At 41.6% G+C, this 26,167-nt stretch overlaps 1 protein-coding gene across 1 annotated transcript in view; it reads right to left on the reverse strand.

Moving 5' to 3' along the window:
- Nucleotides 1-26,167, reverse strand: part of egfra (epidermal growth factor receptor a (erythroblastic leukemia viral (v-erb-b) oncogene homolog, avian)) — a 45,000-nt gene that overhangs the window by 14,971 nt on the left and 3,862 nt on the right. The window contains exons 2-12 of the mRNA XM_084058093.1: nucleotides 8,231-8,382; nucleotides 7,242-7,428; nucleotides 6,587-6,718; nucleotides 6,387-6,455; nucleotides 5,910-6,028; nucleotides 5,209-5,350; nucleotides 4,360-4,473; nucleotides 3,573-3,699; nucleotides 536-609; nucleotides 337-424; nucleotides 14-213 (exon numbers count right to left, since the gene is read on the reverse strand). Coding sequence (XP_083914219.1) covers nucleotides 14-213; nucleotides 337-424; nucleotides 536-609; nucleotides 3,573-3,699; nucleotides 4,360-4,473; nucleotides 5,209-5,350; nucleotides 5,910-6,028; nucleotides 6,387-6,455; nucleotides 6,587-6,718; nucleotides 7,242-7,428; nucleotides 8,231-8,382 — 1,404 coding nt within the window. The remainder of the gene's footprint in view (nucleotides 1-13; nucleotides 214-336; nucleotides 425-535; nucleotides 610-3,572; nucleotides 3,700-4,359; nucleotides 4,474-5,208; nucleotides 5,351-5,909; nucleotides 6,029-6,386; nucleotides 6,456-6,586; nucleotides 6,719-7,241; nucleotides 7,429-8,230; nucleotides 8,383-26,167) is intronic.

Here is a 26,167-nt window from a genome sequence, read left to right on the forward strand (position 1 = left end):
TAATGTAACTTACTGCATCTCTGCAACTCTTCGTTTCCCTCCGCCTTGAAACCTTGGTTTTCTGACTTAAAGAGGGCTTTCCAGTGCTTTTTCTTGGTGTAGCAGAGGTTGCTGTTTTTAGTGATTAGCACATCCCCATCACTGATCTCTTTCAGTGAACGCAGTCCCAGGTGGCTGATGCCCAAAGTGACAATCGCCAGGCTATGGCTACCACTGTGATACACATAACATAACATAAGAGCATACCGATCACAGAGAATTTACCAATTAGTTGGATGACATTCTGTTGGATATTGAATTGGTTGTGCTTCCACAGGAGAGCAACAGCGAGCCTACCGTTTGGTCCTCCCACGAATGACCTCCAGGTTCTCAAAGGGAGTGAGTGAGTCCATTGTCTCTGGCCAAGTCTGAATTAGTAGGAAGCCTGTGAGAAGGTACAATATTTTAGGGGGATTACAAAACTACTGTGTGAATTAAAAATATGCAAGCAATTAGAAATAAAATAGATCATCATTCAGGAATTGTGCAATCTTACCTGTAATTTCTCTAACTGTCTTAAACACATCCAACTGGGCAACGTCCATCTTTGGTGTCTTCGTATAATCGTCCCTGTAAAAAAAAAAAGTATATGAGTATATGACATAATATTGACATCTAGTGACTTAAGGAAGCAACAACCGTCTTTCGACAAGCTTTCAACTGTCTGGTAGCAGCGGGCTTGCAGAGAGGAGATAGAGCTTTCTGGTTGGCTGATATAGGGACCCTTTCTAAAATTCGGACACAATATTTTGTCTGAATGCAGCGCATATCCATGCTATAGCTACTGTATATGAATTACTACAGCTGCATGTGTTCTCAAAATGCAGAACGTGGGACTGTGGCTCGTCTCATTCAAACACCAGCTGTCAGCTGTCATATTTTCTCTGAAACGGAACCAAGAGTATGGCATAATATCTTAAACTTATAAATATCATAAGCACTTACTCCTGCTTTTCTTTAACTCAATGCCTGCCAGAGTTTTTTTCAGAACAGTCTGTAGCCTCTGCCAGGGTTTTGCCATGATTTTGGTACCTGTTCGCGTAGCCACAGATTTTTTTCCTCCAGTATGATTGATCCCCAGATGGTTTCTAATCACAGATGAGATTCAGGTGTGGTTTCACAAATGTCAACGAGGTCATTTTGACCTCGTTAACATGTGTTGTTTGATGTTTGAATATAGCTCAAAACCAGTAGTTTTAAACCAAAAAACAATGTAAATTGTTTGTCCGTTTGAATTTTAACATTGAAGTGAATGGAGCAGCAAATCTTTGAACATTTTTAGCTCCTAATCTGTTCGAAATTCGAAAAGGGTTGAAATTATAAAAAAATTTTAAAAAAAAATTCAAAGACGTATATATACGTCATTGGCAGGCAACAGCTGATGATTCAAAGACGTATATATACGTCATTGGCAGGTAATCAGTTAAGGTGAAAAGGGTCTGTAAAATCACTGAAGCAACCGGTGCTCATTCTCTAAGGGCAGGTACACACTGCAGGACATTAGGTCCGATATTGCTGTCGCTGACATTTTTTGGCGCTCGCCGACAAAACCTCCCGACCTGACGCAGATCGGCCTTTGATCGGCGAGATAATGCTCTGTGTGTGTGAAAGGCTCTGCGACCCGATGCGGCCGCGATTCTCCGCTCTGCGACGGCTTTCCGACCGTTTTCAGATATCTAAATTGTTAGATATTCATCTCTGTCTGGGACAGGACAACAGACAATATCATACACTATGAACGGGGCTGCGAGCACCTTGCGAGGAGATGCACGCTACAGCCAATGAGAGCACATTACAGCCACCGTGGCTATAGGGGAGCGTCGCTGGACCTGACCACAACAAACAGTCCCTACCGCAATATTACCGTCCAGTCCTCTAATAAGTTAACATTATAAAACAAAATGAGAAAGTGAGCGAGCCTGGTGGGCTGTTTATTTTAGAGGAATTGTACAGAGAGAGAGAGAGAGAGAGAGACAGACAGAGAGCGAGAGCGAGCGCTCTCTCTCTCTGTGTGTGTGTGTGTGTGTGTGTGTGTGTGTGTGTGTGTGTGTGTGTGTGTGTGTGTGTGTGTGTGTCGTTGTCTGTGTGTGTGTGTGTGTGTGTGTGTGTGTCGTTGTCTGTGTTGCCAGATTTTGCGAGAGAAATAAGCAACCAGGTTTGTGAAAACAAGCCCAACAAAAGCGTCTATGAGCACTTTAAGCCTATATACAAATACATTGGATACTTGAAAATAGACGATCTACAAGCTCACGTTGTAGATAGGCTATTTTTAAAGAAGACATTTTGGGGGGGGAATATTTACAAAATCCACACAGATCTTGAATGGGGGTCTATGGCACAACATGTTTTCAGAAGGGGGAGGTCTGCGCCTCTGTGGACAATCAATTATTATTATTAATTTGGGGGTCCTTGCCATGAAAATGTTTGAGAACAACTGGTTCAAACAACATTAGGAAACAAGGCCAAAAAAACAACTACACTTTCAAGCAACTTTACAGAAAAACAATCCCAAAATCGCTTATAATAAGCAGACATGGCACTGACCGCTTCTGCGTTCTTGACGAACGAGTGAGAGAGAGAGCGAGAGAGGGAGGAGAGAGAGGGCCCGGGGGGAGAGGGAGAGGGAGAGAGGCATATCACGGGATACGTCGATTAAAATGAATTGGAATAAACACAAATGTATGTATTGGGTCTGACTCTGGAGATAGAATCCTAGTGAACTATCCTACAGTGTGTCAGCCCTTGTCGGGGATCAATCGTGTTGTGAAGACCACAACGATATTATGACAGCCGATTTCAAGAAATAAACTCCTGCAGTGTGTTATGCTTAACGATCAGATGACCCCCCGACCACTTTAAGGTCCTGCAGTGTGTACCTGCCCTAACTGTTTCATGGGACAATGGATTTACATGGAGGATAGATTGGCCATTTTATCAATTGAAAATGATGATTATGATGATGAAACGTTGGATTACTTCGTGGATGCCAAGGCTTGTGTGGTGAGTAGCCTATTCTACAGTAGGCTACTTGAACAGAAATGACAGGTTTTTTATAATCATTCTATCTATTTAATAATAAATTAATCAATAGCCTAGTTGAAGCTAAATTATATGGCCGTGTGCTCATTGCGCTTTATTGTTTTAATTAATGAAAGACATGATACACCAAAATAGTCTAAATACAGATATCCTTGTGCCCATGCCCTAAGCACCCTGCAGTGCAGTAGTTACTGTGTCTTTATGATTTCTCAAATGATTTAAGCATGTACATGTGTTCTATTTGTTGTTGAAAAAGACATCAAGACATTGGCTATTTTTTAGCACCATAGTAGCCGTCTGCCATTGTCGGCTCTCAGGTGCATTCAGCAACATTTATTTCACACCTTCCAACCGACTGATCTCCAGACTTCATACGACTGCCAGCCAGTCGGTAGTAATCTGTGGTAGTCTGTTTGGTGGAGAGCTAACTTTAGATCCCCAATAATCAGTCATAATGTCACCTGTAAAGCTTATGTACTATTGCTGCCACTCACCCATCAAATGATGTAGAGATGATAGCGATGTTCCCGTTGATGATGGTGCAGTTTCTAAAAGACTCAATGTTGGAGGCGTTGATAGACAGCGAGTGAATCAGTTTTCCCATTCCAAGCCCATTGCAAACTGTAACCCAATCAACAGCACAAACAAAATGGATATTGTCAACACAAGGAACATGTCTCATGTCTTTGACCTCATGAAGCTGAGCCAAGCCAAGCTCTGGATGCTTGGGAAAGTACAGGTGCAGGAACAAATAACAAGCAAGGCCTATAAAATAGTCCTTAAAGCTGCAATCCGTACGTTTTTAGCGAATAAAACAAATTCATCTTTTGATTCATTTGAATGAATCTACTAATACATCTGCAGGCAGTGGTTGGAGGTGGTCTCCCTATATTCTTCCATTGAAAATGTAGACCCTGTGTTTGGGTGAGATCACTAGTGGTTGACAAGTGGTACTGTCTGAAGCTCAAAGCGTAATATCTCCCCATACCATGCGCCGCGGGTACATTCCGTCTTACCTCAGCAGTGGACATTTCGGCCCTTGCCGGTGAGACCCGGGTTCAAATCCCAGAAAGGACATATATCTTACAGATTACAGTTTTATCGCTTTTCTCAGACAACCCATTGTGATAGCAAAGCTTGATTTATTTTTTACCTATTTGACCTATTTTTTTACCTAGTTGCGCACACCGAAAATAGCAGATGAACAGAACACCGGGTTGTGAGCTTGAAGATCGTGTATTTTCGGTATAAGTGTAACTCAGGCTTAATGGTGACCCTTACCTTTTGGGCACAGTCCGTCACACTTTGTACACTTCCTGACCCCTCCCTCGTCCACCTCATAGGTGTTACCGCTGCATGTCCGCACACAGGCATGGTCCGTCACCACGTAATTGTCTGGGAGGAATCATAAAATCATAAAATATAAGCTGTTTACTTTAAATGCTTGATCACATAAATTTTATCTGCATTTCTACATCTGAGTTGGTGTACAGCAGGAAGGTCACAATCAATCCAATTGTTAAACGTTATATTGCGGTGATATTATATTGCAGGTAATATAACACTGGGGAAACTGTGCAGTAGTCGGACAGGCTGAGTTAAATTGAAAGAGTACGGTTGTTGCATTAACACGCCACAAAACTCAATCATTTTCTTTTCCTTGTTTATCCAGTTTATAATTAAACTAAGAAGGATTGCCACGACTGAATGTCTAACAGCCCCGAGGGACAACCTGGGCACTAGTTCAGCATTCCACAATGTGCAAAATCCCATATTCATGCATGATAGGTTCCATATTGGGTGGGTGAAACCTTCTGGCATCCTTTCATTTCTCTCGGCTGTCAAGACAACAGCACCAGTGCATGCCTTTATGTGTGGTAATAAATACATCAATAACTAAAAGCAGGGTTGCTTCCTGGTAAGGGCCCAGGATTAAAATGAAATGAAATGAAATGAAATGAAATGAAATGAAATGAAATGAAATGAAATGAAACAAAACAAAACAAAACAAAACAAAACAAAACAAAACAAAACAAAACAAAACAAAACAAAACAAAACAAAACAAAACAGAAAATAACCATTTCATCATCACATTGTCAATCAGTTTCTCTGATGTGTGTTGGTCTTACGTGGGCAGCTCTTGACACAGGTGGCCCCGAAGTTGTACTTCCCATACGGGTTTGGCACCAGCTGGTGCAGGTTGGGGTCATAGCGCATGAGGCCTGGGCAGGAGTCTTTACAGGTGCCGTCATCCTGGAAGTCCCGGCAGGCCTGCAGCACAAACAAGAACCATCCAGTACACTGGGACCATAACAGAGCCTCACTCTAACGATAACACTGCATTCCTTCATCTATCATGCCCTTAAATCTTAAGCCTAGCAGCTGTACAGAAAGAGGGGATGCAGAGACTTCACAAGATATTGAAGGGTACTTTCACCGATTTTTTACCTGAATCCCAACTTTCTAGGTTGATGCACATTTTCCAGCCCCTTTGAGAGCGAGATCTCGGAACACAGAGCGCATTTTAGAAATGTTATGTCAACAATGTGAGATGATGCAGGTTTAAAACCAGCTAAGTTGCCCTTTAATCGGCGGTACAATGGCATCGTAGCTCGGACTAACACACAATGTGCTTTTGATCAAAACACAGCGTGCGAGGCTTCTCATAAAATACGTAATGGAAAAATATGGGATGCCATCATGCCAACGTGTGTTTGTGTTTGCTAACAAATGAGTTTGGTTTTTGGTTTCTTTCCTCCCCCTAGTCCCCCTCCTCCTCCCCCTAGAACATCATGACCCCTGACCTCGTCCGGAGGCATTGCTTTCTCACCAGACAGTCGGTGGGTCTGGGTCCTGTACAGCCGGCAGCACAGTGCTCGTTGCAGCAGTCGCTGGGTGAGGGCCCCTTGCACCTCTTGGAGCATTGCTGCGCACAGTTGAGCTTTGTCACTGTAGACACAGACACACCTCTTTCAATGTAAATCGTGCCAGGCAAATGGCTTGACCATGTTCATGCGGCAGCCATTTTGCTATTACATCATACGTGATCATATTTAATTAGTACAATTCTTGTGCCTTGTGTATTTACCTTTGTAATTCATGCATATTATTTACTCTTATTCTATAATGTAATTTGTAAGAAGTTTGCACAAAAAAATGCCATTTACTCCTTTACAACTGATATAACCTTTACAATTAACGTGTGAATATGGACACACTTGTGTAGATTTCTGAACAGTTGCTCAGACGTAGAACAAACAAACAAACAGAGAGGAATAAATTAACCCAATCAGAAGTTAGAACTTACACGTCTGGCAGTTCTGAGGTCCAGGTGCCCAACACGAGCCGTTAAAGCAGCTGGAGTCACATCGTTTACCTGCGTCAAAAGATAATTGATCAAAGAATGTCAAGACTCACTGTTCACTTCACATCGCATAGATCGATCAATAAATACACTGAAATGGTATTGCTTTGTTCTAGTGTTGTGAGTGGGATTAAACTCCTTACATAGCGGGTTAGCGACAGCCTCCCGCAGCTCCATGTTCGGCTTACTGTCTCCGTTCACAATATCGTACCACTGTATTGTCTCAACGTTGCACAGCCGGTTGCCTGAGAACTTTACTCCTCCTTTGAGAATTTCTGAAAAAGAGAAGTCAGATGCCACCATGAGGCCCCTTCAAGAGGAAACAACATTAGAACACACACCTGTAGGGACCTGCAGGCCGCAGCCCATCTGTTTGGTTCATTATCAATGGGATAATAGAGCCTACTGTTCCACAACTGCACAGTAATTAGTGTAAAGAGAATTTCATCTCTTTCAACCCCAAAATCCCAAAATGACTTTTTTCTATCGATTACTATTAGTCACCCCATGGAGAGTTGAATTCGTGGATATTTTTTAGTTTTTGTTGCATTCCCAAGCCAATAATTTGATGACCGGCAGCGGTTCCAGCCGGTCTGCTGGTCATCAAATTATTGGCTTATGTATGCGACAAAAAACAAAAAACATGGGGTGACTAATCAATAGAAAAAAAATATTTTTATAGGTGAACTATCCCTTTAAGCCTAGTTCAGACCAAGCCTAGTTCAGGTGATTTTTATTGTAGATAGATTTTATTGAAGATAAATAGGGTCATTGAGAAGTTGTGTGCAGAGCTCTGACCTGTCAGGCTGGTCAGCGGCAGCTCAGTGACGCCCTGGTCCATGGATTTATTGTAGTTGAACAGGACGGCCAAGGCAAAGCCTCCGTCATACAGTGAATGGCCTCGGATGATCCGAAGGTTGTCCAGGGGGATCCTAGGAGCGGTGTTGAGGGCAATGAGGACATAACCGCCAACTTCCTGAATTGACTGTAGACAAAGAAATGATCATAAGCCCTTGCACTAAAGTCATTTTGTTATGAAATTCATGTATGTTTTTCATCATGTTATGCTGCCATGCTTTCATGTCTGTTCTTGAACAGTTAATGCATGGATTACTTTTACTTTTACTTTACTGAGACAAGTCACATGTCATGAGGTAAAAATAATAGCAATGTGTATTACTGCTTACTCTATCACTGGGATTTAACACAAGACCAACATTAATCCTTAATTTAACTGTACATTTTGGTCTCTAAAATTTAATTATATTATTGACCGATTTCAAGACACAATTGTGCTGCCTTAGCGGCGGTCTGTCCTCTACTGAGCAATTTCCAGGTAGATTTCGAGTTAGATTTATAAAACTAGTTCATACACTGCAAAATCATCAGTGTAACAATGGAACTCTCAAGGGTTAGATTAAGACTCTGTGTACACACGGTGTACTACTAGATTACATAACCATCTCTACGAGTGTGTTATTTTAGGCATCCTTGCCCATGTGTCCGTGTCATGATGACATTTTGTAACGATATAATAACCATTATTCACAAGTCGTGTGCTTACAGACAGAGTTCAAACAAGGTTCCGACCAGAGCGATATAAAACCCCGCTGCCTTTAATCCTCTGAACTGAAGCAGTAAGATCTGTGAGTCCTACAAGTACCACAGACTTCAGACCACCAAACGTGGTTTGCTAAAGCAGCGAGTTTGATCTTTTCACCAGCTGTGTGATGAGCATGTCTACCGCGCAGTAATGGTTTCCGCAGTGATTGAGTCCAGGCTCTTACCCTGAGGAAGGACAGGTCATGGTATTCCTCCATGTGGGTGACCTCCAGGTTCTCCAGGACCACGGTGCAGTTGCTGTAGGTCTTCACCATGTTCAGGTAGTGGTCGTCTTTGGTGCTCAGCAGATTGAATTTGTTGGTGATGCCTTGACATACTGTAGGGCACAGAAGGCAAGTTGTCATCGGTGAGAAGATCGATGACTTTTAATTTCAAATGAATGCATTCAATTCAACCATTTTGTTCTCAAACATTTTCAATGACAAGGACCCCCAGATTGATATAATGTATTTGACCCGCGGACCCCCATCTGAAAATATTTAGTGCCACGCACCCCATATTTTGGGTTTGTGTTCTCTATTTTCCAAAATGTTTCAAAATAGGCCATCTACAAGCTCACTATGTGCCACATCGCAGCGCGTTGTGAGCTTGTACATTGGTTATTTTCAAATAGCCAAAGTTAAAAAAAGGATTCAAGTGATTAAACTGATTTAGCTGGGAACCCCCTGGAACACACTCTAGGATCCCTGGGGGTCCCCGGACCCCACTTTGAGAACCACTGAATTCTAGGACATGATTACATCACAAATATTTGTGAATGTGAGCTGATGCCAAAAGAACATTTCAACAACGGCCTGACTCCAATCACAAGCTTACCTCATTTACGTAAGCTAGCTAAATGAGCGCACACGGGTTTCTTTTTTTGGTGTCTTTGTTAAAAAGGGTCTGTGTAGTCATAGCTTGGCCTGATTTCAGTTGAGAATAGCTGATCTGGATTTCATCTAGAGTGGGAATAGATTCCCAGTGAACTGGAGTGCTTGCTTCAGTTGCTTGCTCATGAGTCAATGTGAGCAGGCTGTATTTATACTGGCAAAGGGCTGAATATTTCCACTGCTATTCAGGCTAGTTAAAACAACCACTATACAACCAACTTCTCCAAGTCGTGTCATTTCTGAGAAAAGGACGTGTGTTAGTCGTAGATTCCATGATATTCATCTGTTAGTATATGTTCACTTAACTAAGCTCCATTTCTTGAGAAGAAACAGCATTTTCTTAAGGAATTATATCACAGAAACAGACACAAAATAAGAGTCGTTACAGCCTTGTTGAAAGATACCTCGATTTTAGGACCAATCCTTGACATCACTAAAGAAATATGCATGTTGGTGCATCTAACCGCCAATAACAATGACGCTATTGACAGTGTACTACATACGCCTACAGTTATTCACTGATAATATTCAGACTATCTGGAGTTACATAACAAAGCCTTTGGATAAGAATGATAAGTACCGAGGACATAAGAGGCTCTTTCTCAATGTAAATCAGGCCATTAAAGCTAGAATGTGCTTCTTAAGAAAACAGGTCGTCTTCCTGTGGTGTTCCTTGTGTCCTGAGCTGGCCAGACAGGTTCTGACTGGCACTGTGAATGACTCGCTCAGTCAGCCATCTATAATGTTGAGCACCTCCACATACACACACACACACACACACACACACACACACACTTGCAGGCGAACACAGGCACACATGCAAGTAGGCACACACACACACACACACACACACACACACACACACACACACACACACACACACACACACACACACACACACACACATTTATTTGAGTCCACATTTATAAAATACATTACAAGGGCCCAAATATTTTTCAGTTGCTTCTGATGCCATACATACTCGAAATAACATGTGCATCAGTGCATGGCTCTAAACACGTTTGCAGAACGTAAACAACACACATGAACACATTCATGGTCAACATACAGTAGGTCACATATGGCTAAAAGAAGCACCTTTCCCTCCAAACAGTAAACTGCCTATAATGTAGGAGAGTGAGCAGTATTTTGCAAGCTGCTTTGCCTTGGACAACCTCATAATCCTCAAGCCACACACACACACACACACACACACACACACACACACACACACACACACACACACACACACACACACACACACACACACACACACACACACACACACACACACACACACACACACACACACACACACACACACACACACACACACACACACACACACACACACACACACACACGTCCTACACAGGGCACAAACACCCACACCCACAATGTAACTTAAACCTGATATACTTCCTTGACCCCCCCAGGGGGGGTCTATACACCAAATCTCTAGATAGCCGATCTACAAGCTCATGAAGCGTTGTGAGCTTGTAGATCTGCTATTTTCGCCAAGTGTTTGCCTATTATGACATGCTCAGAAAAGGGACACTAGGGTTCATGTGGTTAAGGTTCAATTTGAACATTTGGGACAAAAGCATTGTTCCTGGCTGCTAATGGTTACAAAAACATTGCTGTAATGACTGTTGGTATGCATTCCTCAACGTGTCAGCTCATGACAGCAAAGAAGCCCACAGCATGCTGATATGTAGGCTACACTAGTACCTATAAAAGGACACACCTTAACACTACAGTGCTTTACATCAATTATGCTAACAGATTCCTCAACTGAATTTAGTTACTGTAGTCTCATAATGTAACATAACCATTTTCATCCCGTAGCCCCTATTTTGGGCATGTCAATATAGGCGAAAGATTTCAATATTTGTCCTCCAATATTTTCAAAAAACTTAAAAAGTACTTCTTTTTTTAAAACTGCTTGAACGGGGCTTAAGTGGTTAATTTTTCTTTTTCCCACAGTGAGGTTTACTAATTTGTTGTTTTGGGGTTCACATAAACCAGTGGCATAAAATCGGTGAGAATTAGGCCCTAACAGCTGTCTCCCTTCCTCACTCCCTCCCTTCCTATTCTTCGTCCTCATTAGCTCGCCCCCGAGGGAGCACCCTGACATGAACCCTGCAGCCCAGCAGCACAGGCAGACTAGGACAGCAGACTGACCGTTTTAATTAGAGCAGGCATGTAAGATGTAATTGGCGCTGTAATTGTTACTACGGCCGAGAAAATGTAACACAAACAAAATGGTTGTCATCACAAAACAAGCACAGATATTTTAACCGCTTTAACCCTGGCGGTCCGTGTTTTGGGTATGTCGTTATAGGTGAAAACCTTTATGAATTTCCCTTTTTTTTCCTAGTTCTTATTGTTTGTTTTTTTACTACAACTTGCTGTGAGCTTGTAGATGTGCTATTTTAGCTTTTTTTTTATTTAAATCAGGCTTAAGTGGTAATACCAAAATACACCTGGAGAACATATATCTGACTTTAATACCGTGAACAATAGGAATACATTTCATGGTTAATCAGCTACCTGTAGGCTATACCATATACAGTAGACCTACTCATTTCAGCCAACCTTTTTCACTCAAGAGTTTATGATAAGCATTTATGACAGACTTAGACAGGTTAGCAACAGTACAGTATAAACGCAAATTAAAGATCGGAGGTATAATATCCTTGAGTATGTGGCGCCTGGCTTCTTGTGTGGCACAGGAAAACACTTCATTGCTCAAGAAAAGCCTTGTATAGTCATTGTAAACACTCTCCTGTATCTACCTTTTGATTTCATCAGCCCTTTTATGACCACTGCAGGTGGTGTTCCGAATGACCTGATTCTACACTGCCATAAAGCCACTTCCTGCTCAGGATCTCAAATGCAGCAGAAAGAAAAATCTCATCGCCGCACGCCCGGCTAAACGCGGTTGCGCTGTGTCAACAGTGCAAACGCAGCCAGCATTGTACTGGACTTATGATGGAGAGAATTGTGGCTTAATGAATACCATATTCATGTTTCAAACACAAATGTCTCTAGTGAGACAATGAGCTACATCAGGAAAAATGCTATTATGTATCTTTGACTTTGCGTTAGTTATAAATGGCGATTGTATTGTAATCTTTATTGAGATTGTATTAAAAACCAAGAAAGAACCAGTAAGTAAAGGTATTTTTTACCCTCTTTTGCATAATGGAAAAAATGCCCACACTTCAACCGTGGGAACATGTTTTTTCCATAGCATCTGGTTCAATTTTGACTCATCCTCCCCAAAAGTGAGCAGCATGTGGCTCTACCTAAAGACACAGGAGTGTCTTATGATGATGTAATCGATATTGTGACAGGGTGTCATTACTGATTGCTTCACTTCCTGCAGCTGCACTGTCGTCACATCGGACGTCCAGGAGCAAGGGAGGTACCTGGCATGTATCTGCTTGTGTGTGTGTGTGTGTGTGTGTGTGTGTGTGTGTGTGTGTGTGTGTGTGTGTGTGTGTGTGTGTGTGTGTGTGTGTGTGTGTGTGTGTGTGTGTGTGTGTGTGTGTGTGTGTGTGTGTGTGTGTGTGTGTGTGTGTGTGTGTGCGTGTGCGTGCGTATGAGTGACACCCACTTGGAGAGGCTAACCTGTACAGAACATTCCCTGAACAGCAAAGACTCGATAAACCTGGTCATTAGTCATCTAAGCTCATTGCAATGTGCGGTAACATATCGCTCTTTTGATGTTTACTTACAGACTAGCGTTGGAAGTCTTGGGCGTGTGGGTAAATTTTCATTTCTTGAGGCTATAAGATATGTGCGACTGACAAAGAAAACTACCTAAGCCCTTTATGTGAGATAATTAGCTCATTATCCAACTCCAAACATCCATCACCTAGAATGTATAGTAAGATGCCTTTATTTCTGGTTTACAAAGGGAATTGTATGATTTTAATCTGCTAATTCATGCCCAGTGCACACACTGAGGCTCTGCTCCCATTGGATTGTCAGTGAACTGGTGTAAACTTTGCCTGAACTCTTACATCTGAATGAGCTTTATATTTTATTATCTGCTACTGTAGCTACAAACCATAAAATGTCCCAAACACTCTACAGTAAGTGCGGTGACCATCACTTTATCATTCCGAGATACTTCGTAGGGGACTTGAAAGGCTCTTCTGTTTGTTTTGTTTTGTGTTTGTATTATGCAAGACACCACAGATTGTTCAGTAATACAGACCCTACTATGCTAGGGCTGAGGAATTACACTTTATAGCTAAACCCTTGTAATGATTTTCTTTGGGTTGGAAATGGCTCAAGTACATTCTCTTCCTCCCTTTGACTACCAATGAAATTCAATTACTGTTCCTGCAAATCACATTATTGGAAACCCTATACATAATTAAAGGGACGTAACTATGCTAATTGATACCTTTGTTTATTTCTCTGTTTTTAAGTCAACAGCAACACAGTGAAACATCTTTTATAACTCAATCTTAAGAGTGTACTTTTAGTAACAATTCACTGTACTAGTACAGTAGTAACATGATTTCCCATAAATGAGTCGTTAGGTCTGCTTAAATAATCATAATGGCAATTTCAGATCCATTTTCACTGCATGTTTATTGAAACAGAACCTAGATGAGAAGAGGGGAAAATATGTTTGTAGCAGTTGTGCTTTAGTTGGCATCAGCACAACATTTAGGCTCCTTGGGGGAGCATTTGCTTCAAGTTTCCAGAGGCTGAGATTTCAGAGCTGCATAAATCTCCATAGTCTACTATCAGTGAATAAAAGCACTTCCTGGGTTCTCACTGTGCACCTACTTCATCCTGCTGTGCTCCCCGATAGCCTGAGGCGTGGGATCACATCTCCTTAAAGGATCATTTTACAAGGCCAAAGCCTTGGTATAATATTGCAGCCAATATGCTGCATGCACGCAAGGAAACGTGTGTTCGGCAACGCAACAGAGCATCTTTGTGCATGAACACATGCTTTGGAGTTACAAAGAGCTGGTATCCTGCTCTTTTGTACGTTTGGTCCAAAGGAAGAGGCGATCTTCCTTTGCGTGGGAGATGCATCAATACCTCAGAGAAAACATCTTGGGGCCTCTAAAAAGAAAAAAAGGGTGAGCAAAGGGTAAAGGATACCCCCCCCCCCCCCCTTTTCTACCCGAGCGAATGTAACAACACAAGCCCCCCTGACATCTCAGGAAGTTGGTCTTTGCATGGGGTCAGTCACAGACGGCTACGCATGCAGCGATGCTAACCCAGATGCTAGTAGTTTGTTGTCTCCAGGGAAGAGAGCCAGGAGAATGCTGTACATCTAACTATAGCAGAGAGAGAGAGAGAGAGAGAGAGAGAGAGAGAGAGAGAGAGTTTAGCTATCCCAGATGTTGAAGGAAGCTACTTCTTGCCTCAAGCTGTGGTGTCAAACTGCAGAGACATACCCTCTGGCTTGACCTGCTAAAAGCTTAGGAAAGTGACCAAATAAAGACCAAAAAGGCTCATGTTTACACTCTCCTCCTGATGAGTGCTCTCTCTCTCTATCTCTCTCTCTCTCAGTCAGTGAGACACTCCAGATACCTGAAGCAGGGTCCATCATAATGTTTACCTTCAGCCCCAGTGTGGGGAAGGCCGAGCTTGTATGTTCCGTACAAACACACAAGAATATGTGCCCTCACTCACCCAATGTTCAGCGTTTCTTCCAAGTTGCATTAATAACCGTGACACCCAGGGCTATGCTGTACATACACATGTATAACCATATACAGAGGTCGAGTATTTATGATGTCTCTTCGAATAAGAGTGCTGACTTTCAAATAGTTTAATTCTTAATTCGCTGTGAATTTTATACAGTTATTATAACTGAACAGTGATCCCAGATAATTCCTCCTGAACTCAGCAGTTGTTTGACGATATAAGATGTATCGTTAGATTCAGTATTTAAATAGGCTTACTCTAGATGGTGTTGTGCTTGGGAAAACATCTATTCATGTAGTCACTGACGAGTCCATATGCAGGTTATCGCCTGAGTTACTCCTGTTAACAGCTAACATACTGTACTATAGATTCAGTTCAATGATGCATTAATTTCCTAAGAAGTATATTCAGGAAGAGAAAAGCACCCGAGATGATAGTTGGATGCTTTGGAGGAGCCACAATTAGTATCAATTATGGGGCACCAAAATGATTCATTGTACTTGATTAAACACAGCTGCGCCCCTATTACTCGCCAGCTACAACCAAAATTCAACAGGCCCTAAATGATGTCTTTGAAGCAATATATATATCATTAGCTGGATAATTCTCTTGCATGTCCTGTTGGAAAGTCCATCAGTGATCCAAAAGTCAAAATACAATCCCCCTCTTGTTGCCCAAAACTCACACACACAACCTCTGCACACACACACACACCCCAACCCCATTTACTTTCCAATAATGCACCCACCATCCTCCCGAAATGCTCCAACACTCAGCCCACTTCCTCCTTTAAATCCAGACATTCTCCCTATTGTAACCCCGTCCAACCCAAGAACCACCCCCTCCTCTTCTCATCTCGTTTCCCTGCTAAAGCCATACTCCTCTTCAATCCCACAGGAAGCAGGAGAGGAAGACTGGAGAGGGAGGGAGTGGGCGGCGAAACACACTGCTGCTAACTCACTCCTCTGGCTTTTTCCCCCCCTTCTTCTCCAACGGCCTTAGAGCCATGCGTGGAAAAGAAGAATTGAGGGAGGAGGAGAGAGAGAGAGTGAGTGACTGAGACAGAAACAGAGACAGAGAGACAGAGAGAGAGAGACAGAGAGAGAGAGAGAGAGAGAGAGAGAGAGAGAGAGAGAGAGAGAGAGAGAGAGAGAGGGAGAGAGAGAGAGAGTGACATTGACAGAGAGAGAAAGAGAAAGAGACAGAGAGAGAAAGAGACAGAGAGAGAGAGAGAGAGAGAGAGAGAGAGAGAGAGAGAAGGAGAGAGATAAAAAAAACACAACCACAGGCAGAGAAACCCACATATTTCACACATCATTCCAGTAGGAGAATGCAGCTGTGATTTGGGATTCCCCTGTTGGTTTAAGCATTCCCAGATCTGGCCCAGGTCGGAGCGCATCAACACACAGCCGAGATAACGCGGTCACTGGAACCCTCTCGCCATTTAAACACAAGCGATAGAGTCTCCTTGACAAAGCCTTTAAGTGCTCTTATTTTAGATTGATTGCTGACAGGCTCGTTTCGATGTGGGTCGCCCGTCTAAACCGCGGTGTCCTCTGCCAGCAACTCTGGAACAGCCTTAGTCATATCCTATGCTTTTTTAGACTCTTTACCAAGAGACAGGCCCCATAAAGGGAATATTCTGCAAAGGCCTGGGGTTTTTAGTTAGTAAACTTCATTCTGTTACTCAGTCCTTAGTCACCATCCGAACCCCTCTGGTTTAACATCACTGGGGCCCCACAGCCATGATGAGTAGGTTCCACCTCATCTCGCCTGGAAGAGGGACTGGACCGAGGGAGTACAGGGAATTAGCTTTCTACAACTGACGAGCTCCTCGGAATTAACAATGCTGTGAAAGGGGATTTGGTTACATTTAGTCTTGTATTTGCCAATAGTGTGACCAATCTCATTTGCACAGAGAAGCTCAGAAGAATTTAGTTATGACTTGCCTGATGACACATCAAACTAAAATGCCTGAAATGCAATGGGGTGCCAAGCACTTGAGCCCCAAAGAGTAACTAGCGCTTGGTTATAATCTTCAGAATATTTTCAAAACAATCCCGTCTCCGGCATAATTGTGTGAACAACATGGCCTGACAAGAAGAGAGAAAAAAAATGGAGCTCGTTTTTCTTCAAATATTCAAACCGCAGCTCATATTGCATCTATTGTTAGCAATAGCATGAGGGGCGTTATCCTCATCCTGACCAAAAAAAAGAAGGGACATCACACATTGTAACAAAACAATGCTTTGGCTTGTTGTTTAAACTGATGCTGACTGTGGTGGGAGGGTTGTTTTAAGACCGCCCCCTCACTACAGGGACAGACAGGGGTTTCTGGCTGTCTTGTATCAGTCATCAAAGGCATCAGGCTTGGCAGCCCAGGCCCCTTTCTCCCCTATCAGCTACAGGGTCGAACACAAGAGCCCTGGCAAAGAGTCAGCATGTGTGAAACATGCACTTTTAGTACAGACACTTACACTCATGGCTACATGAGGGAGTGGACAATTAGTGTCAAAAACAGGGTCTGAAACCCCTCCAACACAATAGTTGTTCAACATCCAAATGCAAACTAAAGTAACCCCACAAGACAATGTGGCGTAGTTCCTTCCTCTCGCACTCAATTATACCATAGATTCCAAATTAAACTATGTGGTTATCTTAGCCAAAAATAACTTTTTGGAGCCAAACCCTTTTTTGTTCATGTTTTATGAGTCCATCAACAGATGCATACATACGATGTCCTGAATGGCTTCAGTGCGGCCTCATGGCACCGCTGTGTTGGACGCATCTGTGGTTTGGCTAAGTCACTCCACAGATGTAATGATGTTTCCTGCTAGAAATGTTGGATGTGTTTGACTTTCAATTGCCTTTTTTCAGATAACTGATAAGTGCCAAAAATGTGTAACAACAGACTTATGGACCGTCCACACCAAGCATTATAACTGTAACTAACTATAAAGATATTGTTTTAAAAAGAAGAACGCACATGTTTTACTTAAGTAAAAGTATCAATATTGCAATGTAGATACTCTGTTACAAGTAGAAGTACAAAAGTATCAGCATCAAAGTATGCTTTAAGTACCAAAAGTAAAAGTACTCATGTCCCATTTTCTAAATCTTTTGAAAATATCCGATCTGCAAGCTCACATGCTTGCAGATGCTTGTAGATCTGCTATCTTCAAATGGCCGAAATATGTATACGGCTCAAGTGGTTAGTATGTTTTGTAATAATAATGAAAATCTACAAAGTAACTAGTAACTAAAGTTTTCATATACTGTAATTGTAGTGGAGTAAAAGTGCAATATTTTCCTCTGATATGTTAGCAGAATAAAAGTATTGAAAATTGTATACGGAGAAAGTAAAAAATACCTCAAACGTTTACTTACTACTTTATCCATAAGTAACTACTTTACTACTAAATCTTCAAAATTCTAATCATCTAACTTCTTGTACATAGACACACTTGTAGTGCATATAAAACATCCAAAACCCTGCCTGACAGAACGACAACAAAAAGGCCATAATCCTTTGTTTTCTTGAGATGGCCACCATGCATACTTCAAATACTTCATGCTTGACTGTTGGGAAGCAATCAAATTTGGCGGTCTGCTTACATGTCCTTTGACCTTAAAATCCAATTAAGCTTGGGCATTCTTAATCTTTGGAAAATATTCTGGGCATGATTATTGAGATAATACCTTGATAATACCTAAATACAAGCATTCATATTAAAAAATCTCTATAATCCGCTCAAGAAGAGGTTGTTGATACAGTGGATATAGCCTAGGTCCTAATCCTGAATCCTTATTTCCTGGCATTAGTTCAACTATCCAATCTAGAGTACTTCTATTCTCCACCTAGTTGTATATTTCAGCTATCAGTTTGGATGTATGCAGTATGCACAGAGCAAGTGTATTGGCTATGGACTATTTTACTGCCTTGCTTGACAGTGAAGTGTGCTCACTGCATGGGAATATCCTGCATTTTGTGCCTGGACTCTCATGATTGCGTGGGCAGTCGTGCAATTGAACGATCAAGCCCACCTTCTTTTGTGGAAGTTAAAATGTTGCCAGTGATGCATGTGGGATTCCTTGTTTTTACAGGCCTCTGGATCCAATTACGACAACATGCAGTAATAAAAGTTGCTCTGCTCAAGGTCCCACCAGGAAATTAATTTAGAGTGCTGCAAAGCATCGGTGTTGTTGAAATGTGCCAGGCAATTAGCAAAGGTGCAACAGAGTGCTTACTGTGTTTATATATTGTATTATGTCTCAGTGCTTGGGGAGGTTAACAAATCACCGATCAGCTCACTCATCCGTAAACTGAAAATGTCAACACAATATTAATATGCAACGTTGCCATCCAAATGACAGGGATCAAGCATTTTTCACACTGATTATGGTTCAGGATTATGGATTACCTTCATGAGGTGATGTAAGCTTGTAAAGAGAAAGGACCAAAACAGAGACATCTTCTTCTCTTCCAATAACTCTCCCATCATGATGTACTACCAGCTACCGTATCATTCCAGCTGTGATTCAAACTGGCGTTTGTCACAAGGAGGAATGCTTGTTATTTCCTCCATAGCAACATATACTTCTATGCTTTTATAGATTTTTTTCTCCTTTCTTTTAATTCAGGTCTTGCTGGTTATGAAGACAAACCTTTGCGCGAATATCAAATTAATTATCTTGTAAGACTCTTAAGAAAGATTTTCAGCAATGTTTTTTGTTGTTATTTCTGGAGGACTTTGGTCAAATCTGATATATTTCTTGTAGGATCAGATGCTTAAGTAAAACATAAGTCAAAATACCACATAGAATTCTTTGTTACCACCCTCCATCACATTTGCCTTTCACTCCAGTGTTGACATAGGGCCGTACAACAAAGTCACTAAAGTCGTGTCTACGCTGCACATTAAGGTCAGGGAAGACAGATAAGCCTCTGTCAAGCAGTCAACAAAGCCCTGAATAAAGAACCCTTTGTCCAAACACTTTGGGTTTCCATGGAGAAGTGGCTATACATTCAAGTTGGGGTATGGAGTTCTGAATGCTCACCGATTTGTATTTTGTCTGCCTCTGTTTAGGGTTTTTTTTGTTGGAGGGGGTGGGGGGTAATTTCTACAAAGTCCTACGACCATGTAGCTTGTTGAAATGAAAACATCAATAACTGGTTTGCATGTTCTCAATCTCCCTTCATTTTCTGTTATTCTTATTTTATATTCAGTAGCCAGACTACCACAACACAAGCATGAGTGTGGATCCAAGCTTTACTCTTGGCTCTCAAGCTTGTTAAAGTTACTCAAAAAAGATGTGACAGGGAGTCCTGTCTAAAAGCAACCTAGGGCCATTACAGCTATCATTTGACAAGTGGTTTTGTTTGTCTCTGCCTTTCATGTAGAAGAAGTCTGCAGTTAATTTCCCCATCCAACACATAAAAAAACAACACTAAATTGAAAGGTTGAATTTGTAACAGTTTGCTTGATGTTGGCATGCAAGTAGTTTGTGTTGCAGTTATACTGCCCCTGACTACAAGTTATAAAGTTACAGAACTGCTGGAGCTGTTAGCTTTTCTCCACAAAGCCCTCTGTATAGGGAAGTTAATGGCAGCCCTCACTTAATCCCTAACACTTCTGTTTCTACATAGCTAGTTGTTTATATTCGCAACGGTGTAACATTACAACAGAACAACGAGAGTTAGTATAGACCTTGATTGATGCGCCACCACACCCATTGCAATGGAGCATGTAATGCCTCCATAAAGGCATTGAGAAAACACAGTAGCAGGAGGTACAGTACTGTTACTGTAGGTAGGTGATGAAAACAGGTGGACAGGCCTGATCAGGAATACCTGGAATGGTGCACAACTCCTAATGTTGAATTGAATAAACCGAGGAAGAGTCAGTGTTTTTCAAGCACGCCATGATGCTTTCATGTTCATTCAGCGTGCAGGTAGAACGAGCATCATTGCAAAGTAAATTCAAATCAAACGTTCAAACAGTTTTTTGGAAAATGTATTGTAAAGGATTTCCTGTAGCTTACAAGTTCCAGCATGAACCTACATAACACTACAGGTTACAGGTATAGGGAGGGATGCATCAGCAGTAAGATATGAAATATGACCTGATTTGAGGACAGATTGCATTATAACCAGGATGTGAAACATTAATCTTCTCCTCCAAAGTGGAAATTAAACATGATCCAGAATCTCCACCCAAATAATGGTAGGGAAATTAATCTATATTAAATATGGATAAATGAACTGTAGAGGGCCATAAAGGCCAATAGCACACCACTAACAGTCAGTCAAACCTTAAATGCACCACTTAGTTTATAAGGCCAATGAACAATTTACAATTTAGGCTTCCTGGACCACACAGGAAGAGGCTAAATGTTATTAGGGAAGTAAGATCCTGAAATCAGCCACCACCCTTCAGCCAGTATTTTCTCCTGGAAGATTCTGGAATAGAGGTTTGTTTGTGAAGCTATTGTTCTCTTCCCCACGGGAGATTCGTCTTTGGCTTAAGTATTATTCCAACAGTGCTGCTCAGAAAGACCTGAGGGTACGGTTATTGCAGAAGACACCACACCTAGGTCTTTAGTGTAGTGTAATTGTGAGAAACTCTACAATATGGAGCCTATATGCTGACGGCACAGTGGAGCAAATGGCTGCGTTTTAAAAGGGTGATGAAGAAGTGATGAAGGAAGGACACCCAAGTCAAAGATGTCACCTTGACTTTGTTTCTTTCTTTGATCTGTGTATTGCCGTTGACCCTTTCATTGGCCAACATTACATTTGCATTTTGACATCAAAATATACTTCAGTGAATACAAATACACAAACAATCTTCTGGTGAATTAAAAAGACATTCCTACACAGTGCACAGCACATCATCGGTCTCAGCTTTACTGAGGTTTCTGAATCTGATCCAGGATGGAAACACACATTCATAGCCCACTTTCCATCTTGGCCAATGAGCATTCACTGTATAAATGTTTTCAGTGATTTCACCCTGACAGGACGCAAAAAGACTATTAATATTACACACAATGTTTTAATAAATATTTTGTGTCAAAACAAAAGCATACATTGGCTGCAAAGAGCCTGCAACTTTCTGCAGCTTTCACAACATACAGCCTACAATAGGGGCCATACTTTCACTGACTTCCAGCTAACCTTAGTGTTCATGTCGCAAAATATATTATCATTCAGCTTGGTTGCAAAAGATGCCATGAAGCCATACAGTATGTATGTGTTGTAAGCACACATGTGCTTACAACACACGAAGGTTGTTCACGGCATAATAAAGTTTGAACTTGTTAATGATGATGCAAATGATACTTGACTCATGTGAATGTCTCAGCTGTGCTATGCACATACATGCACACCTAGAGGCTATCAGTGTCAGAAACATCAAAATGAGTATCACCGTATATCATTCACCAAAACACATCACTGGCATCAATTGTAGCACCATCGCCAATAGTATTGATGTTCAATACACGAATAAACATGTGCTGCTGCCTTCAGATAATTGAGGGTACCTATCAACATTAATACATAGACTATTTAACACAATAACCTCACATCACAAAATATCAAATTTGCAATAAAAAGTACATTCTGAAGACAGGGTCATATTGTATTTACAATAAAGAATAGGACTCATTAACCCCTTTCATCCTGATGTCCTCCCTATTTGGGGCATGGCATTACAGTCAAAACATTTCAAAACTCATCCAATATAGCCGATCTACAAGCTCACTACATGTTGCGATGCGACACGTTGTGAGTTTATAGATTGAGGGTGAGCCCATAACTCCATTGAGCAGTGGGCTCTTTTCCCTTTTAACCCGACACTACACCTGATGAGAGGGGAAGATAGCAGGGGGGCTTTTTTTCCAGCCTGAATTCCTTGGTCTCTTTCCACTGCAGACGCTATGCAGCCACAGGATCATGGAAAGGCTATAAAAGCAGTGGATGACTTTGTTACCATGTACAAACAAAGGACTGAAATCAGTTCAATGAGTAACCATGGTCAGAGAGGTCAATTATTCCATGTAGTGTTCTCACCAGATGTATACAAATCACAGAGTGTCCATCTGGTTAAGAAAACTGAAATATTCTGTGTGTGTGGAGTAGTTGGAGGGTCAGTGCCTAGCTCAAGGGCACTTTAACGGTGTTGAGGGAGGGGTGAGTATTGGTCGATTATTTTTCTGCTGCTCTGTGGAATTGAACCAGAGGGAACCTTTCAGCCACAAGCACGCTGCTCTAACCTTTAGGCCGCGCGCGCACACACACACAGACACACAGACACACACACACACACACACACACACACACACACACACACACACACACACACACACACACACACACACACACACACACACACACACACACACACACACACACACACACACACACACACACACACACACACACACACACACACACACTTTTGACATTATGGACTGCCTGAGGGCCCAGGCCAAGTAAAAAACAGAATCATGTGGATCTTGGGATCCACATGGGAACGCCGTGGCTCTCGGACTGCATGTGGTCAGCCTGTGATATCTCTGAGAACTCCAAATCTTGGTACGGTATCAGCCCTATCTGAGCCCGGTGGCAGTGCAAGTTTCAACTTAGATGGGGCAAGTAGATTTGATTGGTATTTGCCCTGTAGGGCAAGTTGGAAAAAGCCTTAATGTCGAACCCTTGGATGCTCATTTAAGAGGTTGCTTTTCAAGCATAAATTCAATATTCTAATGTTTAATTTTTAATCTTTTAATCATTGCACAGAGCCACGGGATGTCACATGTGTACGAGGAGCTGGCGAGTTGTGTATCCACTTTCAATATGCTCCCACCATGTTGAACAGCCACTGGCTACTGATAGTCAGGGGATATTAAAAAAGTCTTGGAATAAATTCCTTACCAAAAAAAATCTTCACCAATGTGTTTGTAAAGGTGTCTAGTAACACATCTCACAAAGACTGAAATTCAGTATCCCTAGGAGAATTTTTGACAGCTCCTTAAAGTTGGGGTACCCACCAAAACCTTTTTTTTTTTAAATCCCCCAAAAAAATCTAAATTTAATTCTGTTTTAAGTAGCATGTGAGGTGTCAAACTAGGGTGTTTTTATGATTCTGAATCCATTGCAATCATTTGTTTTGCACCAAAACCACTCCTTGGGCTAAAAACGGCCCAATCTCAATGGGCTTTTTACACAAAAAGTATACATGGCTATGGCCGTTTTTAGCCCAAGGAGTGGTTTTGGTGCAAAACAAATGATTGCAATGGATTCAGAATCATAAAAACACCCTAGTTTGACCCCTCACATGCTACTTAAAACAGAATTAAATTTGGATTCTTTTTTGGATTTTTTTTTTAACCAAGGTTATGGTGGGTACCCCAACTTTAAGGAGCTGTCAAAAATTCTCCTAGCGGGACTGCATTTCAGTCTTTGTGAGATGTGTTAATAGACACCTTTACAAACACATTGGTGAAGATTTTTTTTGGTAAGGAATTTATTCCAAGATTGGAAAATATTCTGCTAATATCCCCTGACTATGATGGGTGTTTTGACTAGTGCTGTGTGGGAGTGACTGTCTGGGGTTGTTTGACAAGAAGCATGTTTGCTTGATAAGAAGCATGTTGGTGTAATTATGTCATTCACTGAAAAAAAGACGTATACATGCATAAATCAACAATAATGTAAATAGGTTTTACATTCTTTTAATGACTTTCACTTGTATTTCCTTGTAGGGATAAGGCCTCATGGCAGTGTATAGTCGATATGCGTGTAAAAAAAGATTTTCTTTCGGTGAATATCTCACACCAACATTGTTCTTGTGAAGCAGTTTATAAATTAACTATTTAGCCAACAAAAGGCAGTGACAGTTTACAGGAGGCTTGTCTCCAAACGAACATAGCGATCTTTAGAATCTTCACAAATAAGAACAAAACGGCTTTCACAAGAAAATGTTGGTATAACAAGATTAGCTGAAAAATATATTTTTACATGCATATGCATACTGTAGATTATGAACTACCATGCAACTTTCATGAGATGGCATTTCCTGGTTTTACACAGAAAAGAAGTGAGTGAGTGCCTCACTGCCTCTAGACTTACTGTATTTTTACCCACTGGTATTGTAATTGTATAGCAGACATGAACTCCACATACTGTACCAGCTCTGACAGTGTGATAAACCATTTCCGGAAACGGTTCCAAATGTGATGGAACCGATTTCGGTTCCTCAATGTTACAAGCTCATATCGTGTCACTTCGTGCCGCGCTATGATCTTGTAAATCTGCTATTTTTGAAAATGTATAAGGATTTGTGCAAATCTTTGAATATATATATTTTTAAAGCGAACATTTGTAACTCAATTCTTTGCTTCTGGAGGTCCCTAGAACAAAATATTTTACAAATGCTTGCTTTAAAAAATATATGTTCAAAGATTTGCACACATTTTCACAATTTTACAAAAATAGCAGATCTACAAGCTTGTATGAGCTTGTATATCTGCTATTTTTGAATGGCTAAAGAAATCTAAAATGACAGAGATGCGTTCCCGGATTGAATGGGTTAAAAGGTATTTGGGACGGTTCTATACATTTTGTTTCTGATGGCACTGATAGACTAGCTAGTAGCTCAAATCAAACAATGTGTGACTATATGACTTGCCATAATGCCGTAATAAACAATGGATGAACTGTTGGTTCACTACAGTACATGTATGCTGCTGGTTTGTCTTTATGGTGAGAATTAGGTGGAATAACAATAGCTGCTTAGTGCCTGTGGTCTATCTTGATGACATACTTGTCTAGCCAAGGGTGCGTCTGCTTTGGGCCACAGATCCCATGGCTCCACAAAGGTATCAGTAGGCTACGTCCAGATACTGTACCTGCTTTCTACAGAGGCACCATTGTCCCTCTGTGAAACAGGGATCCTCTAACTCGCCAACTGAAATCACTGCCACTCAGAGGCAGTGTAGTTTATCAAAGCTCGGGGTTGAGGGACGGGGTGGGGGCTGTTCCCATATCCCCCAACAATGGCTCCAGCAGATGGAAGTCTGTGAAGGTCATTAGGGTAGGTAGAATACGCCAGCACGAGGCAGCAGCACCCCACTGGACCCTCAAAACCAGACTAGAGATTCTTGGGTTACAGAGGATCATTGCCTAATACCAGAATGGGATTTTAATGAAAAGAAAAGAAAGGGCTTTCGGAGCGTGATGGAAAAACGTAGATGATTGATGCATCAGGTCTGCTAGTCGGATTCCAACAAAATGCAGAGAATGCATTCTATGGCTGAGACCTATATAGACCCCCTTCCAAGTTTTGCAGGTGTGCGAGAATGCAGAAACATTATGGACCTTACCGTTATATTATCTTGCCATCTCACTTTGCCATGAACTAGAATAACCCATTAACTCAGAAAAAGTATATTGATATAAGCGGGTTATCCTGTGCCCACACGACGCAGGGAGTCTGGTGCGAGAGATTAAGGATTTAGCTGCTGACATGTCCCTGT

This window comes from Gymnoscopelus microlampas (genome assembly GCF_963454915.1).
Source record: "Gymnoscopelus microlampas genome assembly, chromosome: 5".
NCBI classification, from domain to species: domain Eukaryota; kingdom Metazoa; phylum Chordata; class Actinopteri; order Myctophiformes; family Myctophidae; genus Gymnoscopelus; species Gymnoscopelus microlampas.